Raw genomic sequence first — 19,508 nt, forward strand, 5'->3', positions numbered from 1 at the left:
AAGGGTCAGATTCTAACGACTCCTAACATTCACACTTAGGCAAGGTATTCCAAGCAGAGAGCCCAAGGAGGGGAGTACGGAGGAGGGCTCTTCAAGGATCATGGTCTCAGGTCTATAGGTAGGAGAATGGAAGGGTTTCAGGCAGAGGAGATAAAAAGTCGTTCCCCTGTGGGGATGGGTTCGAAGGAAGAGGGTGGGGACTGGGAGTCTAGCAGAGCTGGGGAGAAGAAAACCACGAGAAAACCTGCAGGGCTGTGGGGGGCAGGAGGAGGAAGCTCCAGGGTGCTGCTCGGCTCTGGCTGGTTTACTGGTGATGCGGAGCAGGGGGTCGGGTATGCTCTGTCTGGAGTTCAAGACGCCTGTCTGGGGGAAATGACTCCAGGTCTCAGGAGAGAGGCATGGCTGAGGTTGTAGACAGGAAGCCAAGGGGGAGGGCTTAGCCGTGAGGTGAGGGGACCAGAAGAGCCCCAGAGCTACCAGAGGAAAAGGCCCCTAGAAGGACAGGAGGGGGCAGCGGCAGGTACAGGAAGAGGGAGGACGGGAGGTTTCAGCTCCCCCAGAGGATGTCAGTGGGCCAGGCAAGAGGAGGACGGGAAAACGTCCTCAGGCCTGAGCCCGGGGTGGCGGGGTTGGCTACAGGAGCGCAACAGCGTCCAAGGGCCTGAGGAGGCCTCAGTGGCCGCGAGCTGGGCCGGGGCTGCGGGGCCCAGGTCCCGGGTCTGAGTCTTCCTAAGGCCGCGGCGGAGGGCGGAGGGCGGAGGGGCACGAGGCTGTGGGGCGCTCCGGGAGCCGCTCTAGGGCCCGGCCCGCCCCGCGGCGCTGTGCCGGCCACGCAGAGCCAGGGCGGCCGGGCCCGGTCGCCGGCACCAGCGCACGCGGAGGCGGGGACCGCACTCCCGGGCAGGCCGGGCGCTCCCCGAGGCCTCGGCGGCCCCGGGGGTCAGAAGCGCCGCCGCGAGGCGTCCTGTCCCGACGCGGGGCGCGCTGTCGCGATCCGGCGGCGCGTGACGTGGCGGGGGCGGGGCCTGAGCGGCTGCGGCGGCCGCGGCGCTCGAGCGGCGGAGCATCCTGTGGGCGCCCGGCGACTGCGAGGTAACGGGCCGCGGGCGGGCGCGCGGGGGCCGCGGGGCGGGCCGGGCCGGGGCCGCGTGCTGGGGGCCGCGCTCTCCGCGCCGCCGCCGCCGCCGCCCCCGAGTGCGGGTTGCGGGCCCGCCAAGCGGGGCGCGGGGCGCGGGGCGCGGGGCGGGCGGGCCGGGGGCACGTGAGGGACGCCGCGGCGAGGACGTGCGGAGGGTGACGCTGTGCGTGTAAGACGGAGCGCGAGCGTGAGCGTGGCCCGGGAGCGTGGGGAGCCCTGAGTGTGGGGCTGAGCGGGGGGGAGAGGCTACGTGTGTGAGCGTGAGAGACCCCCTGAGCCTGAGGGTGGCCCTGTGAGTGAGTGTGCAAGAAACACCGTGAGGGAGGTGACCCTGACAGTGCGGGAGAGACCTTGGTGTGAAGGAGACTCGGTGTGTGTGAAAGACAGCTGAAGGAGAGCGCGCGCGCGTGAGCCCCAGAGTCTGGGGGTGATTCCCCTGAGGGTGTGAGAGCCCGAGGGTGAGGGTGACTCCAGAAGTGTGGAAGAGGGGAGAGTGTGAAGGACACCGCAGTGATAGAGGCCCGGAGCGGAGTGCGATGCGGACCGAGTGCGAGACTGAAATACGGAGGCTGAGTGTGGTAAGAAAGAGGACCTGGGCCGTGGCCACTCGGCAAGTGAGGAAGACCGCGTGCAAGGCTGTGCACCAGGGTCGCAGCTTCCTAGGATGCTGCAGATGGTGGGCCGAGCCGCCGGCCTGCTGTGTTGGCACCAGGCCACCATGTGCTCCCGCCCTGATGGCTCCTTCTCGTGTCTTCATGTCCTGTCATGTTGTTTGATCATCTCATGTTATAAATGGAAGGAGAGATTTGTAAAACAGTCTGAGAATTCTTGACTAAGCGCTAAGCAAACAGTCCGGGTACCACATTGTGTAATGGGCGGTATAAATAGGAATCAATATTTAACAGATATTTTCGAGCACCTCTTGTGCGCCCTGGGCTGTGTGCTTGGTGACACAGTTCAAAAGAATCCAGTCTCTGCCCTTGATGGGGGGAAAAAAAGCACTGCCAGCAAATCTAGCTTGTGGTAGCAGAGCGCTCAGCCATCTGGTGCTTCTGCGAGAGCTGCTCCCTGATTTGAAGATCCGGGAGGAGCAGACTTTCTGAAAGTCTAGGGCTTCCTGAGCTCACTTTTGTCTCTCTTTGCGTGCTGTGAAGCCCTTTAGGAGGAAACCGCCCAGGCTGCCTCCCTTACTCAGGTGCCTTGGCTTGCTAATGACTTTTGCCCCCTAACTTCGGTCTCAGCCTGCCACTAAGTTCTTCTATTTGATTTCCCTCTCCTGACAAATATGCAGAAAACCACAAACCTGATTTTTTATCTTCCTTCTTCCCTGTCTGGCTGTGGACATATTTTTATTGCAGCCCAAGAGTAAATACCAGTTATGTGACTGATCTCTATGGCCCTTCTCGGTACAGGAAATTTCCTGACCTCCGTCCTGTGTGCTTCCTGCTGTAGCCTCCAGGATGTGGATACATTTCTACAAAAGTGACGCAAGTAGGGCTCAGAGGACCCGGGTCTCAGGGAGTAGCAGCTGTCTGGACATGCATGATTTGAGATGACCGGGCCGGGCTAGTTCTCTGACACGTGTAGGCTGGTTGCTTCAGTTACACTCCACCGTGAGAGTGACGGAACTTCTCAGTAACTGAGTGCTGCCCCTGCGAGGCCTGTGCAACTTAAAATTTTCCAAAGGGAAATCTCATCCTGCTGCTTACTAGGTTCATTTTTTGATAAGCTGCCTCTTACTCTTTGTTGCAGAGGTTAAATGGCCAAGCCAGACATGTGGAATTAGGCCTTGCTGTGGAGACTTCCATTTTCTTCTCAGTACCTGACCATTTGTGATGAGGCAGCTTATGAAAGTGTGATGTTTGCTTATTTCCTCACAGGTGAATATTATTGCTCTGTTCTCTATTAGATTTTGGATCTTTGTGATTTGTAAAGTTTCAGTTATTTGTGCACAGTATGAACAGGATACTAGTAATCAGACTGGCTCACATATAATGAACAATTACATAACACTATTTTGGTGTATTTATTAAATTATATCTTTTTCTAAAGAGTAATTGTGGCTTATAATTAAAGATACTTCCAATGAGGTTATTGAAAGGAAATTAACCAAAACAATAGAAAAGACTACGCATCACATACTGTTAAAAGTGAGGGTATTTATTCACTGTGATTGGGTACTGAATTTGATATTGAATTTCCTGGTATCTTAGGTAAAAAGATAAATGTAGAATTACATAAATTTTTCATTTGATAGGAATACTGTGTGTGTGTATATATATATATATATATATATAGAGAGAGAGAGAGAGAGAGAAAGAGGGAGAGTTAAGCATTAAAAAATTGATGCCTATTCTGGAAAATATATAAAACTCAGAGAGATATAGAAAAGAAAGAATCCTCTAGGTTTTCACCATAGTAAAGATTTTAGTATTTTTCTCAACAGCATTTTCCCTCATAGTCATCAATTTTAAAAGAGCTTTTAGGGACACCTGGGTGGCTCAGTGGTTGTGATCCCAGGTCTGGGGATCGAGTCCCACATTGGGCTGCCAGCATGGAGCCTGCTTGTCCCTCTGCCTATGTCTTTGTCTCTCTCTCTATGTCTCTCATGAATAAATAAATAAAATATTTTAAAATAAATGAATAAAATAAAAGATTTTTAAAATCCAGCTTGTAAAATAAATAAATAAATAAATAAATAAATAAATAAATACAGCTTGTAAAACATTTTTTGTAATTGAACTTTGAAAGATTCTTCTTTTCCCCTGAAAATTGCATATGATAGTTTTATGGTTAAATTTTCATGAGGCAGGATGCCTGGGTGGCTCAGCGCGTGATCTTGTGGTCCCAGGATCAAGTTCCGCATCCGGCTCCCTGCATAGAGCCTGCTTCTCCCTCTGCCTAGTCTCTGCTTCTCTCTGTGTATTTCTCATGAATAAATAAATAAAATATTTTTAAAAAATTTTTGTGAGGCAATTTTAGTAGTCTGATGAATTCCTTTACTATCTGCTGCAGAAGCCTGTAAAATAGGTTGAAAACTGCATTGTGTCCTTACAGGCAGAGTTTAACACTAGTCTTTTGTTTTTGGGTTTTTTTTTTTCTTCTAATATTTTATTTGTGTGTGTGTGTGTGTGTGTGAGAGAGAGAGAGAGAGAGAGAGAGAGAGAGCATGCATGCATAAGCAGGGGGAGAGGGAGAAGCTGGCTCTCCACTGAGCAGAGACCCAACTTGATGCTCCCTCCCAGGACCCTGGGATCACGATCTGAGCTGAAGGCAGATGCTCAGTGGACTGAGCCACCCAGGCATCCCTAACACTAGTTTTTCAAGACAGGAATTTATAGGGTACGCTGAATGATTTAATGGAAATTGTCTTCAACATGATTTTAAAGACTATGTGTGAGAAAGAGAGACTGAGAATGTGATATTGTGTGTGATCTTCACATACCAATTTCTCTTATCCAATGGATAAAAATTGAAGGCAGAAGGAAAGCGAGTTCGGAGAGGGTGATTTGGTAAGATTTTGTTGCATACTCTTTCACCCAAATACCAGGCTACTGAGCTGGAGTTAGTGACTTAGTTATGAGTTCCTTGATTTTTGTCCCATTGTTGCAGAAGGTTTGCAAATCTACTCTGTGGGGATAGGATAAACAGTGCATCTTATACAGATATGGACTGCCCTTCTGAGAATGTATGTAGATACTGTGGTGATTAATTAAACACAAATGAATTCAAAAGCATTTTTGGAGTCATAGTTGCTTTTTCTCATTCCCCCCCCCTTATTATCTGTTACCTAAAGAACAAGTGCTTTGACAAAATGATAGGAACCACTATCTCAGACTGAATTTTTTTAATGATCACTTACCTTCACTTAAGCCTTGTTTTGCTTATTGTGCTGGCGAGCAGGTGGCTCAAGGTGTTAGATTTTCAGTAGGGTTTGTTGTATATTTTCTCTCACAGATATTTTCTGCCATTTCTATAATTTTATTCATTGATCACTGACTGAGTACTGAGCCTGTGTTAGGCCTTGTACTGGGTGCTGTTAAAATAGATAAGCAATTCACAAACTAGTTGGGAGACTGAAGGTAAGTAAATGCAACCAAATGAGGTGGCTGCTAAGGCAGAAGTACGTATTAGAAATCTTATGGGCACAAGGAGATATATGGCGAAAGATGGCAGCCAAGCTTTTAGGGACAAGGTGGTAGCAGAAGAGCTTTGGAAGCAGAGGGCTCAGTATGAACAAAGATGAGATTGTCTGATGGACTCTGGAAACCCTGGACTACTCTAGGTTCTGGAAGCTGCAAGTATTCAGTGGCACGGGACCTTGGGTGGGACTGTGGGGGTGGGAATATGGGGTGGGGGTGGGACTGTGAGGGTAGGAGTGGGGTGGGAATATGGGGGAGGCGGTGGGGATGGGACTTGGGGGTAGGAGTGGGATGGGGGGGTGGGGTGGGAGACCTAGTGATAGAGCCCTGTTAAGAAGATTGGAATTGGTCTTAAAGGCCTTAGGCAAAAAAAAAAAAAAAAAAAAGGCCTTAGGCAGCACCTGAGGGAGGGTTCCTGACAGTGCTTGGATACCAACTGAGGAGATAGGGTTGATACTCTGTTGTGAAACTCAAGGAGCCAAAGTAGTGTTTTTTTCTGCTAGAAGCCTGTCTCCCACCCGTGCCTGTCCAGCATCTCCTGTATGGAGACAAACCCTATTGCAGATGTCGGGTTTTTTTTTTTTTTCCCCACACTTGGAATTTTCACAGTTACTTAGGTAAGAGCTATGTTGGGACATACCATTTTCAGGTCTTCTAGATCTTGTTTTTAAAATTTTTTTTTCACACTCTACATGGGGCTTGAACTCATGACTCTGAGATTGAGAGTCTTATGTTCTACCAACTGAGCCAGTCAAGTCCCCCTAGATCTTGATGACTTTATGTCTACGTAATCTATTGATGACTGAGAGAGGTACTTTGAAGTCTCCAACTATAATTGTGGATTTGTGTATTTCTCTTTTCAGATCTATGGTACTGCTTTATGTGTTTTGAACCTATATTGTTGGAGGAAATACACATTTAGAATCATCTTCTTGGTGATTTGACCTCTTTATCATTATATAATGTCCCTCTTTATCTCTAGCAGTCTTTGTTATTCTGGAGTCTATATTCTCTGATGTTAATATAGCTACTCCAACTTTAGATTAGTTTTGCATGGTTTATTTTTTTTCCTATCTTTTATCTCTCTTTTATTTCTTTTATCTCTTACCTATAACTTATGTATGTTTATTTACTTATTTGTTTATTGGGTGTGGAGCCTAACATGGGGCTTGATCTCTCTCATGAATAAATAAATAAAATCTTTAAAATAAATAAATACATAAAACATTTATTTTTAAACATTTTTTATTTTTGTATTTTTAAAGATTTTATTTATTTATTTATTTATTTATTCATGACACACACACACACAGAGGCAGAGACATAGGCAGAGGGAGAAGCAGGCTCCTCACAGGGAGTCCGATGTGGAACTCGATCCTGGGACCCTGGGATTACCCCTGAGCCAAAGGCAGACAGACACTTAACCTCTGAGCCACCCAGGCGTCCCTCTATGCTGTACTTTTTAAATTTATTTTTTATTTTTAAAATTGTTTATGCTGTACTTTTTTTTTAAAAAGATTTTTATTTATTTATTTGAGAGAGAGAGAAGAGAGATAGGGGTGCATGAGAAGCAGAGGAGCAGAGGGAGAAGGACAGGCGACTCCTGCTGAACATGAACCCTACTCCTCTACTCAGGGCTCAATCCCACGACTCTGAGATCCTGACCTGAGCAGAAATCAAGAGTCAGACATTTATCTGACTGTACCACCCAGTGCCCCATGCTGTGCTTTCTATCTCTATGACTTACTTATTTTATGATTAGAAGTTTGTACATCTGAATCCTCTTTTACTTCTTTTGCTCATCCCTTCACCCCTCCCCCTCTGGCAACCATCCGTTTGTTTTAAATTTTTTTTTAATTTTTATTTATTTATGATAGTCACACAGAGAGAGAGAGAGAGAGGCAGAGACACAGGCAGAGGGAGAAGCAGGCTCCATGCACCGAGAACCCGATGTGGGATTCGATCCCGGGTCTCCAGGATCGCGCCCTGGGCCAAAGGCAGGCGCCAAACCGCTGCGCCACCCAGGGATCCCCATCCGTTTGTTTTTTATGAGTCCGTTTCTTTTCTTTTTTTTTTTTTAAGGTTTTATTTATTCATCTTAAGAGACAGAGAGATGGGAGATGCCTGGGTGGCTCAGCAGTTAAGCGTCTGCCTTTGAAAATGATGAATGAATGAATGAATGAATGAATGAATGAATGAATGGACACCTGGGTGGCTCAGCAGTTGAGTGCCTGCAGTAGGCCCAGGGTGTGATCCTGGAGTCCTGGGATCTAGTCCCGCATACGGCTCCCTGCGAGGAGCCTGCTTCGCCCTCTGTGTCTGCCTCTTTCTGTGTGTCTCTTGTGAATAAATAAATAAAATCTTAAAAAAACAAAAACAGAGATAGTAGCATGGGGTGGGAGGCAGAGGCAGAGAGAGAGGGAGAAGCAGGTTCCCCACTGAGCAGGGTGCCCAATGTGGGGCTTGATCTAAGGACCCTGGGATCGTGACCTGAGCCAAAGGCAGATGTTTAACCTACTGAGCCACCCAGGCACCCCGAGTTTCTTTTTTGTTGTTCATTTGTTTCATTTTTTAGATAAGTGAAATTATGTGATACTTGTTTTTCTTTTCTTTTTTTTTTTTTTTTGATACTTGTTTTTCTTAACCGAGTTTTTATTTAATGTAATACCTTCTAAGTTGCTGCCTACTTTTGGTTTGAGCATTTTTTTATGATTTATTTCCACTGTTGGTTTATTATTTATAACCCTTCTTTTTTTTAAGATTTTATTTCTTTATTCATGAGAGACACAGAGAGAGAGAGAGGCAGAGAGACACAGGCAGAGGGAGAAGCAGTATCCACGCAGGTAGCCCAACTTGGGACTCGATCCTGGGTCTCCAGGACCACACACCCTGGGCTGAAGGCAACGCTAAACCGCTGAACCACCTGGGCTCCCCTATAACCCTTCTTTTAATCTTTTTAGTTTAGTGTTTTTTTTTTTTTAAAGTAACACTACATTTTTTCACATATAAGAAACTTACAACTGTATAACTCCCAGTTCTTCCTTGTTTGTGCTGTTGTCATACATTTTACTTTTTTTTTCTTAAGATTTTATTTATTTACTTGAGAGAGGGAGAGAGAAGGAGCATGAGCATGGAGAGGGTGAAGCAGATTCCCCACTGAATAGAGAGCCTGGGATCCCTGGGTGGCGCAGCGGTTTGGCGCCTGCCTTTGGCCCAGGGCGCGATCCCGGAGACCCGGGATCGAATCCCACGTCGGGTTCCCGGTGCATGGAGCCTGCTTCTCCCTCTGCCTGTGTCTCTGCCTCTCTCTCTCTCTCTGTGACTATCATAAATAAATAAAAATTAAAAAAAAAAAAAAAAAAAAAAAATGAATAGAGAGCCTGATGCAGGCAATCCCAGCACCCTGGGATGATGACCCTAGGCAGACACTTTACTGACTGAGCCACCCAGGCACCCCTCATACATTTTACTTTGATATATGCTACAAATCCACAATTCATTGCTACAATATTTACTTGAGGCAGTCAATTATATTCTAAAGCATGTAAAAAAAAACGTTTTTTTCCCCAAAAAGTAATTTATTTATTTATTTATATATTTATTTATTTATTTTTATAAATTTTATTTTATTTTTTATTTTTTAATTTTTATTTATTTATGATAGTCACACACAGAGAGAGAGGCAGAGACACAGGCAGAGGGAGAAGCAGGCTCCATGCACCGGGACCCTGACGTGGGACCTGATCCCCGGTCTCCAGGATCGCGCCCTGGGCCAAAGGCAGGCGCTAAACCGCTGCGCCACCCAGGGATCCCTATTTTTTTAAATATTTACTTCAGACCATTTGATATTATTCTAGAACTCCTGGGGGCGCCATTCTATTTTTTTTTTTTCACTTTTTCCCACTTTGACTCTTAGGGTTTTCATCTCTCTGCTGAAATTTGACGTTTCTACTTGCTGTTCAACTTTTCTACTAGAGCATTTAATTTATTAATAATAGTTATTTTAAATTCCTTATCTGGTAGTTCCAATATCTGGGTCATCTCCATGTCTTATCCTGTTGATTACTTTGCTTCTTTCCTTTTTCTTTAAAGATTTTGTTTATTTGAGAGAGAGCAAGAGAGTACATGGGCAGGAGGAGAGACAGAGGGAGAGGAGAGAGAATCCTGAGCAGACTCCTTAACTGAGAGCAGAGCCTGACTCTGGGCTTGATCTCACAACCCTGAGATCACAACCCGAGCTGAAATCATGCGTTGGTTGCTTAACTACTGAGCCAAGCAGGTGCCCCTGATTACTTTGCTTCTGGATAATGAACATGCTTTTTTATGTATTGCTTATAATTTGTTACTGATTGCAAGATACAGGATTTAAAACAGTAGAGACTTACGTACATAGTATTTAGTATTTATTCTGGATACATCTCTTCTTTTGTTAGGTTTATTAGTGTGGGAGTTCCAGTTAGAAGATGAGTTAGGTTTGGGTTTTATTGTTGCCTTAGGTGCACACAGGGCTTCAAATTCCTCCAGTTTAGGATTGGTTTGCTGGAGGGAGGGTTTTTCTTCAGTGTTTACGCTTCACACTCAGCTCTAGGTCTTTCTTTTATTGCTGGGTGCTGGCTTACCTGGTGGTGGGAGCAGGGATTCTCTGTTATCTTGGTTTACCTCAGGGTTCAGCCCCTGTTTTTCTGGGTCTTGGGGGAGAGGGGTGTAGATCTTTCTGGTGATCTTGCCCTTGTCCCAGAGGTAGGACGCCTCTAATGGCCCGGATCAGAATTTCCTGTCTTTCCCCCAGGCATAAAGGGTTGTTTTATTTTTCTTTTACTCTGCCCCAGCTGCCTTGGGAGTGACAGAATTTGCCACCCTAACCCTGGTGGTGTACGATTTTTATTCTTTAGAGAAGGGACCAAGTGGACCTTTGCATTTTTCCCAGAGTAGTGATTGCTTTCCTTCTCCAGATTAGCACTACTGAGAGGCTCTGGCCTCTTGTCTAGTATTTTTTTTTCCTTTAAGATTTTATTTATTCATTCATAGAGACACACACAGAGAGAGAGAGAGAGAGAGAGAGAGGCAGAGACACAGGCAGAGGGAGAAGCAGGCTCCATGCAGGGAGCCCGGCGTGGGCCTCCATCCCAGGTTTCCCAGATCATGCCCTGGGCTGCAGGCGGCGCTAAACCGCTGCGCCACCAGGGCTGCCCTTGTCTAGTATTTTTTATGAACATCCAATCCACTGAAGTCTGTGGAGAAAAATCTCTGAATGTTTAGGCTCTTGCTAACCCACACGAGACATTTAGTAATTCATTAAAAATTGTACCTGAGTTCTTCTTACTTACTTTTTTTTTTTTTAAAGATTTTATTTATTCATTCATGAGACACAGAGAGAGAGAGAGACAGAGGCAGAGACACAGGTAGAGGGAGAAGCAGGCCCATGAAGGGAGCCCGACATGGGACTCGATCCCTGGTCTCCAGGATCCAGCCCTGGGCTGAAGGCAGGCGCTAAACTACTGAGCCACCGGGACTGCCCCTATTCTTACTTACTTGCTCATATCTTGGTCCCATCATTCTCCTTTTGCCACAGGTGAGCCAGAGCTTGCATCTCTCCACAGAGGTGCCTGTTTTTCCTTAAATTTCAGTCTAGTAGGTTGCCCTGTAACCTCAGCTCTCTGATGGCTTCAAGAAAAGTTGTGGTTTTGTAGATTATTTTTTTTTTTTTTTCTTGTCATTGGAGTTGTAGTGATGCTCTTCCCAGCTTTCCACATCCTAAATGGAAGTTAGAAGTCAAGGCAATTCCATTTTATATGAATTTTATTTTCCAGTGAAATTAATTTACCTTTCTTTCCCTGTGATACTGTGATAAAAATACATATATTTGGTCTGCATCCACTGTTTCTAGACACAACTCCTATAATTTTCTGTTTTAAGAGCTATAAGGGCATTTTTTTGTTACAATATTTGCTTTTGTTCTCAATACCTGAAATAGCTCCAGGGCAATGAAATGGATTTCTCTTGTTATTTATATAACAAGCCCCTTTCCACCCACCTCTGAGTTTATGTTACTGAGGTGATTTTTGGGAAGTATCCAGATCTTCTAAGGATGGGGGCTCATTGCTAGAGGAACCAACCCTGTGATTAGGAGATTGGGACTTTCAGTCACAATCAGTTGTGCCTTTGTAATGAGGCCTTCATAAAAACCCCAAAAGACAGAGTTGGAGAGCTTTCAGGTTGGTGAACAAGTGGAGGTGCTGGGCAAGTGGCTTGGCTGGAGAAAGCATGAAAACCACACCCCTTCCTGAATACCTTGAACCCAAGGAGGGGGTAGTGGGACCCTCCAATTCCTAGCCAGTCAGTTGGAAGCATTTGGCATCTGAAGAGAGGGCAGGTTCCCCCCCACCCCCCCAGAGGGCAGTTTTGTGGGACTGAGCCCTTACCCTGGAGGATCTCCAGGTAGATAGTGTCAGTGATGACATTTTGGAATATAGGTGAGATTTGGTGGGGTGAGGTCCGGAGACCACAACCAAGAAAGAAGTTTTTTTTTTTTTTAAAGATTTTATTTGGGATCCCTGGATGGCGCAGCGGTTTGGCGCCTGCCTTTGGCCCAGGGCGTGATCCTGGAGACCCGGGATCGAATCCCACGTCGGGCTCCCGGTGCATGGAGCCTGCTTCTCCCTCTGCCTGTGTCTCTGCCTCTCTCTCTCTCTGTGACTATCACAAATAAATAAATAAATACCTTAAAAAAAAAAATTAAAAAAAAAAAAGATTTTATTTATTTATTCATGACAGAGAGAGAGAGAGAGAGAGAGGCAGAGACACAGAGGGAGAGAAGCAGGTTCCATACAGGGATCCTGACATGGTACTCGATCCTGGGTCTCCAGGATCACACCCCAGGCCGAAGGCGGCACCAAACCACTGGGCCACCGGGGCTGCCCAAGAAAGAATTTTTGAGACATCTTTGGTACAAAATGCTGGTTTTGTTAAAGCTCAGGGGACAGGACCCATGGACAGAAAGAGCTGCCCTGGAGTTTTGAAGAGCAGTTGATTATATACTTGGAGTTGGGGGAGGTAAGGAAAAGGGAAGTTTTCAAAATAAAATTTTTTTAAAGATTTTATTTGTTTATTCATGAGTGACACAGAGAGAGGCAGAAACAGGCAGAGGGAGAAGCAGGCTTCCCATGGGGAGCCTGATTCAGGACTCCTGATCCCAGGACCCTAGGGCCCTGGGATCACGACCTGAGCCAAAGGCAGAAGCTCCTGAGCCAAAGGCAGATGGTCAACCATTGAGCCACCAGGTGTCCCTCAAAAGAACTTTCACATGCTAAAAAGGACCTGAGATACTGGGGGCCTTGCCATTGTTAAGGTTGTTTTTTCCTCTAGTAAAGCATTAAGGTGAAGACAATTGGGAGCTTCCTTATACACGCCAGCCTAAAGTATTTGTCAATAGGCTGCAGGTTATAAGGACATTTAATTTTATCTACACTTCCTTGTGGAAGTTAGGTTATTGATAAGAATGCTTTTTTCTGTAAACCACTAAGACATTTATAATTTTACTTTTATTTTTATTTTTTTTTATGATAGTCACAGAGAGAGAGAGAGAGGCAGAGACACAGGCAGAGGGAGAAGCAGGCTCCATGCACCGGGAGCCTGATGTGGGATTCAATCCTGGGTCTCCAGGATCGCGCCCTGGGCCAAAGGCAGGCGCCAAACCGCTGCGCCACCCAGGGATCCCAGACATTTATAAATTGAGGGAGGCCCATGTGATGCAGGACTATAATCTTTATAAGTTAACCATTTGTTTTTTCTTCCCTTAGCTTTAGGGCAGCCAGGAGTGCTGAGCAATATCACGCATATCCCACTTTGGGGGATGGTTTGGGATGTCAGCTTGTGCTTTGTCCTCAGCTTGCCTTCTGCATCTTCTTCTTCTTCTTCTTTTTTTTTTTTTTTTTTAAGATTTATTTATTTGTTTATGATAGAGAGAGAGAGAGAGAGAGAGAGAGAGAGAGGCAGAGACATAGGAGGAGGGAGAAGCAGGCTCCATGCCGGGAGCCCGACGCGGGACTCGATCCCGGGACTCCAGGATTGGGCCCTGGGCCAAAGGCAGGTGCTAAACCGCTGAGCCACCCAGGGATCCCCCTGCCTTCTGTATCTTCATCGTCAGAATTAAGTTAAATTGTCTGGTGTTGCAGAATTGCTTGATGTGTAGAAAACCCATACATCTGGTGTCAGAAGTCCAAAAAAATATATGGGAGCCTCAGCCACCTCTCCCCATCTAGCTAGGGTCTGATAGAATAGAGGGGAGGTTAAAGTGGTCACGGGGACCAGGTCTCTCTGCTTGACTCTGTGTTGAGCTGGGTGGAAAAATGCAGTCTAGATCTCTGCACCTGACTTATGTGAGAATATAGGTTCCTCTGCTATTTCCAAGTTTGTTTTCATAGTTGCTTTAGCTCACCTGACAGACACGTGAAAACAAGTATGTACCCACATGCCTGTGCTTGCCTAGGGAAACCTACCTGGCTTGGTGCCAGGAGGGAAAGGAAGAATGGTGTTGCCTTGAAGCCAGGTCTCATCTAAGCAGAGGTAGGCTGGCTCAACTCTGGGAGTAAGAAGGCCTAGTGCCCCAGAGGAGTTTTCTTAATTGATCTCCAGTCCAGACCCTGGCAGGGCACCGTGACAGGTAAGGCGGGAGTTTTGGATGGAACCATGGAGACTGAAGTTTTCCTTGAGAACTACTTACTCTTGAGTGGCTATGGTTCCCTTGCTCTGAGCTCCATGGGGTAAGGTTCTGGCACCTCTGTCTTTGTTGAGTAGATGAGAGGCTTCTGGGAAGATAATGTACTGATTTCATGCTTATCTCTGAAAGTTATCTCTGTGACCTTAAAAGACTGATTCCTGAGTGGGAATCATATGGCTTACAGAATTCCTTTATCCAGAAGATGAGGTGGGAGTAAGTAAGTGATCTGAATTCCTGATTATTGGGGCACAGGAATTGAGAGAGAGGACAAGCTCATGCTGAGTGCAAGATCAGAAAGGTGTTTGTCTTCTTCTGATAGACTCTGGGTTCTTCATGTATGTAGAAGTTGGTGTGGATTCCAACTTCTTTTAGTTCTCTGGACTGTCCTAACTCTAGACCAAAAGTAGTAGTGTGTGCCATCTCCCTACAGAATGCCTTCTAATGCCAGGTCTGTGGATAAGAGAAGCTATGTAGCTCTGATGAGGTGTCAAAATTTCTAGGTCCTATTCTGGGAGAATCTCTGTGCAACACTAAATGATAGTGAGCGGCATGCTGAGGAAGTAAACAAACTAATAGCAGTCAAGCCCCAGCTTAGGTTGCCCTCTGGATGTTCTTTCTCCATTAGGTCTTAATTATGTTCTTTCTCTTTTCTGGGTACTTTGGAAAAAGAGATGTGTTGAATGGGCAAGTAGCAATGTGGGAAGTAAGATTGATGTTGTAGATGCAACAATACACAGGTGTGATTTTCATGAAAACCCTTTCCTTGTTCTAGTCTTAGCATCTTCCTAGCCCTTTCTACCACCTGCTCATTTCTTTGCTGGACTGAGAGTAGCTACAGATTTCTCTGCATGTTGCTGGATACTGCAGAAATTCCTGTTTAGGTGCTTCTGGGTGGCTCAGCAGTTAAGCAACTGCCTTCGGCTCAGGGCGTGATTCTGGAGTCCCAGGATCGAGTCCCATGTCGGGCTCCCTGCATGGAACTTCGTCCACCCTCTGCCTGTGTCTCTGCCTCTCTCTCTCTCTCTGTGTCTCTCATGAATAAATAAATAAAATCTTAAAAAAAAAAAAAAGAAGTTCCTGTTTATGTTTGGGTAGAGGTAAGTGGTTGTGGGCAATGAGAGGCATATCAAGCTAGCTAGGGCTGTGAATCTGCTACTGGGAGTCTGGTCTTTGTAGGGCAGGTTTGTAGATTTTAAAATGGTAAGACCAGACCAAAACCTATACCTCAGGAAGAATCTGTGCTATAATAAATCTAATGACAACCTACTCTGGGTGTCAAGCCAGGTATCTCTTGTTGGAAGTTGCCATCAGCTAAACACTAACAGTTATCTTTCTTGGGAGTCCTAGGTGTCTGCCTGCCTCCATTTATTTCTCTATATCCTGTGGTGGAAATGGATATGAGCTCATTTTATTTAGGTCTGTGTGTAAGGCTTCCTGTTCATACATAAGAGGTTGGCTTTGGCTTTGCAGTTCAAAACCAGAGACTCACCAGCTCCTGCACTAGACTAACATACTTATTATATTCTTTGCCAGGCCACAGTAAACACAAGTGTGGAGGAAACATTTGCCATGGAAGCCAGGGAGCTGGAGAATCCCACACCAGCCTACCATCTCATTCCTGAGGCCAGCCAGCCCAGGGAGGAAGATGTCAGTGTGCAACCTCAACGGACTGCAGAAACTATGCAGCTAAAGAAGGAGATCTCGCTGTTGAATGGGGTCAGCCTGGTGGTGGGCAACATGATTGGCTCAGGAATCTTTGTCTCACCTAAGGGTGTGCTGGTATACACTGCCTCCTACGGGTTGTCTTTGGTCATATGGGCCATTGGTGGGCTTTTCTCCGTGTTTGGTGCCCTTTGCTATGCGGAGCTGGGAACCACCATTACCAAGTCTGGGGCCAGCTATGCTTATATTCTAGAGGCCTTCGGAGGCTTCATTGCATTCATCCGTCTATGGGCCTCCTTGCTAATTGTTGAGCCTACCAGTCAGGCCATCATTGCCATCACCTTCGCCAACTACATCATCCAGCCCTCGTTCCCAACCTGTGATCCCCCATACGTGGCCTGCCGTCTCCTCGCTGCTGCTTGCATATGTAAGTCTGGGGTTTAGTGGGGGCATATGTTTGAGGGTGTGGGTTCCTTTAATAATGCTAATGGTACCTGATATTTGAACACCATATTTTGCTGTTTTGGGGGAAAAGGGGCATCTTACCTTTTGAAGAAGTAATTTCACCAAAGTCATTTAACCCTGAGAGATAAGTCAGGAATGAGAGAAGTTTGAATCCCTTGTAGGGCTTTTGGTGCATGACATTCCTTTGACTCTTGACTGTTCCCAGAGTTCTGTTCCTGTCTATGTGACAGGTTGGTGCATGTCTTAAATTTGTCTTATCAGATGTTTTGATTGGAGTCAACAACACTAGTTGTAACTTAACCCAGAAAAAAACATCAGTGGTAAAGACTTTATTCTACTTCTCAAAAATAAATTATGTTGCCTCCTAGCTTTTTATTTTAAACCAGTTTAGAGGCTGAGGAAAGAGGCGTCTCTAGATTGTTGAGGTCCCAAGGTGTTATCCCTCAGCCCACAGGACTACAGTTTTCTGCCACTGCCACTCTTTGCAGCCTATTCTAAGCAGCAGGCACCACACCAAAATGGCTTTTTCTCATTGGTGTTTCAGATTTCTTTATACTGACTTTGTAAACAAGCTCTGCCTGTGGCCAGTGACAGGAAGGTGGCTTCTACCCCGTATTTGGGTTTCTGAGGACAGAACCTGAGAGATCCCAGTTGATCTCTCTTTATTTTCCTTTTTCTCTCATGAGGTGGTAAGGAGGGATTCTGTGTGAAATCGCTGAAAAGGAGAGAAGATTACTGTGAATTTACCTAGTCTCATAGAGCTAGTGTTTTAGCTGAGAAGTAGCCCAGAATTCCCTGTGTTCCTTACCACTGTGCTGCCAGAGGCACTTAATTATACTCTGTTCTTTCCATATCTCTGCTTGCAAAAGCTTTGGCAGTATATGTAGTTTATCCACAGTGTTAAAAATAGACCGAGAGTACCTTGGAGTTAGCAAAAAAGGATTGTACGGTAAACTGTGCCTCCTGACTTTAAGGAATTTGTTAAAAACAAATGTTAAAGGGGACTCCTCCACATAGAGCCCCAGGAGGAGGAAAGGTGGGTAGGTACTCAGTGGTATGCGTGGTAGGGTCTGGCCAGGGGACCTCTGGCTTGACTGAGTTCTCTAAAAAAAATAATTTTCTGATTATAAAATGTGTTCATTAGGGAGAAAATTACCCTCATAACACCCATAATCCACCACCAAAAGATGAGCACTTTTATAATTAAGTTGTGTCTTTATCTCTTTCTTTTATGGAATTGGTATTGTACTTTGCATATAATTTTATATTCTGCTTTTTAAATTTGGTATCTCATTTTTTTCCCTCTTTTTGTGGAATGTTCTTTAAAAGAAACATTTTTTAAAGTAGTATCATTTTATTATTATTATTATTATTATTATTATTACTTAAAGATAATACAGACATTACAGGCACTTTGAAAATGCAAAAAAAAAAAAAAAAAAATAGAAAAAAGAAAAATCACCCATAATTTTAACTCCACAGAACTACTACTGCTGTTTGTGTGAAATACCTTCTAGTATTTTTTTCGGTGCTTATCTCAGTTTTTAAAGGTACTCTTGAGATCATTCTCTCTGTGATTTGTATAATGCTTAAAAATTTTAATATTTAATCCCTTTCATTAGATATTCTTAGAAAACATGGTTTAGGAACATGTAAGTAGTTTTCTTTGTATATAAAATTCAGAGTTTTTGCATCTTTTTTTTTAGGGTAGAATTAATTATACAGGAGAAATACCTATGTCTAAAGAAATAAACTGTTTGAAGATTCTTCATCTATTACCCAGTTTCCTTCTAGAAGGTTTTGTGACTTTGTGCTCTTATCAGAGCACCAGGGAGTGCCTATGTGTATGGCCTTAGGGTGAATTCCAAGGGTAACTCAGTGAAAGGACACCTCTATATATAATTTTCCATGTACAGAAGACTTTTATTGGTAAATCTTTTTTCCTTTATGATTTTCCTCATTGTTTTTGTGCTTAGGAACCCCATTCCCAGGAACTGTTTGTTTTATTTATTTGTTTGTTTATTTGCTAGGAACTGCTCTTTTGATTGGAGGAGAGATCTTGCCTCTTAGAAGTACAGTCATGGTATCTGTAGCTTCTTTTATTCAAGTGTACTTTTACCCAGATCACTCACTATCAGAATTCCTTCAGGCCCCTATCCCAGAAGCCCAGGCTTTCCCCTAACGTGTACCTTCAGGTAGGAACTTGTCAGAGATGAGCTTAAGTCATAAAATGATGTCCCGTCCTAATGGACAAGACTGTGGGGTTCAGCTTACCTTCTAGGAACTTAGGGTGTAGAATTGTGTTGATGCATCATCAGACAAAGCTGGAATGTGCCGAAGGGAGTCTCTCTGGGCAGGGGTGGCAGTGAGAGCAGCTTGGTCTTTTTTTTTTTTTAAGATTTTATTTATTTATTCATGACAAACACACAGAGAGGCAGAGACACAGGCAGAGGGAGAAGCAGGCTCCACACAGGTAGCCTGTCTTAAGACTCAATCCCAGGTCTCCAGGATCACGCCCTGGGCTAAAGGCAGCGCTAAACCACTGAGCCCCCCGGGCTGCCCGCAGCTTGGTCTTAAGAGAAAAAAATTGGAAACGACCAAATAGATCATAATTAGGGGGAAAAATACAAAAATCTGCACTGATTCCATGCTGAAATTTAGGTAGGATAGGAGAATTAAGTTAGTCTTGAAATTAAGACATAAGAGGGGTCCAGGTTGTTATTTGGGAAACTGTCTACAGAAATTATAGCCATGCAAGCTAGGCAGTTAAAGTTCTATTCTAGAAGAAAGGGCACGACATTCTTCATATAACAACTGTAGGTCGGAGCTGCAAGCTGGTGGCTCATGGGCCAGACTTGACCCACAGATATATTTGTTTGGCCTAGTGTTGTAAGCAATTTTGAATTATTTGGCAACATTTGAAAATCAGGACCAGCATTTTCTGTTGTAAAATCAAAAGTTTGGCAACCTTGGACCCAAATTCCTTCCTGACACAATCAGCTGCCTTGCCTAGTGGTTGCTCCCTTTAAAGGAACATGCATTCTTTCGTCAATCACAGCCCTCTACTTCTTCTTGTGGGCTTTTTTTTTTTAAATATGTAAAGCTATAGTCTTTTTGTTTTTTTTTTTAAGATTTTATTTATTTGAGAGCAAGAGTGAGAGAGAGGGAGCAAGGGGGAGGCAGAGGGAGAGCAAGAAGCAGACTCCCCACTGAGCAGGAAGCCTGGTGTGGGGCTCCATCCCAGGAACTTGAGATCATGACCTGAGCTGACGGCAGAAGCTTAACTGACTGAGCCACCCAGGCACCCCTCCCTCTTGTTTTATACCTAGTTGCTCACTCGCATTGCCTTTTTGGCCCTTGAAGGTATTGCTGTTTCAGATCC

At 45.0% G+C, this 19,508-nt stretch overlaps 1 protein-coding gene across 5 annotated transcripts in view; it reads left to right on the plus strand.

The window, feature by feature from the left end:
• The first annotated feature begins 374 nt into the window (after positions 1–374).
• Positions 375–19,508, plus strand: part of SLC7A6 (solute carrier family 7 member 6) — a 39,744-nt gene continuing 20,610 nt past the window's right edge. The window contains exons 1-3 of one of the 5 annotated variants that reach the window (XM_072816363.1): positions 375–520; positions 2,891–3,018; positions 15,533–16,088. In XM_072816363.1, the coding sequence (XP_072672464.1) occupies positions 15,569–16,088 (520 nt within the window). In that variant the 5' untranslated portion in view covers positions 375–520; positions 2,891–3,018; positions 15,533–15,568. Of the gene's footprint in view, positions 521–982; positions 1,093–1,305; positions 1,717–2,890; positions 3,019–15,532; positions 16,089–19,508 lie in introns of those variants that run through there. The other 4 variants (XM_072816344.1, XM_072816354.1, XM_072816372.1 and 1 more) reach the window with 4 other exon arrangements.

Source organism: Canis lupus, chromosome 3, assembly GCF_048164855.1.
Source record: "Canis lupus baileyi chromosome 3, mCanLup2.hap1, whole genome shotgun sequence".
Classification (NCBI taxonomy): domain Eukaryota; kingdom Metazoa; phylum Chordata; class Mammalia; order Carnivora; family Canidae; genus Canis; species Canis lupus.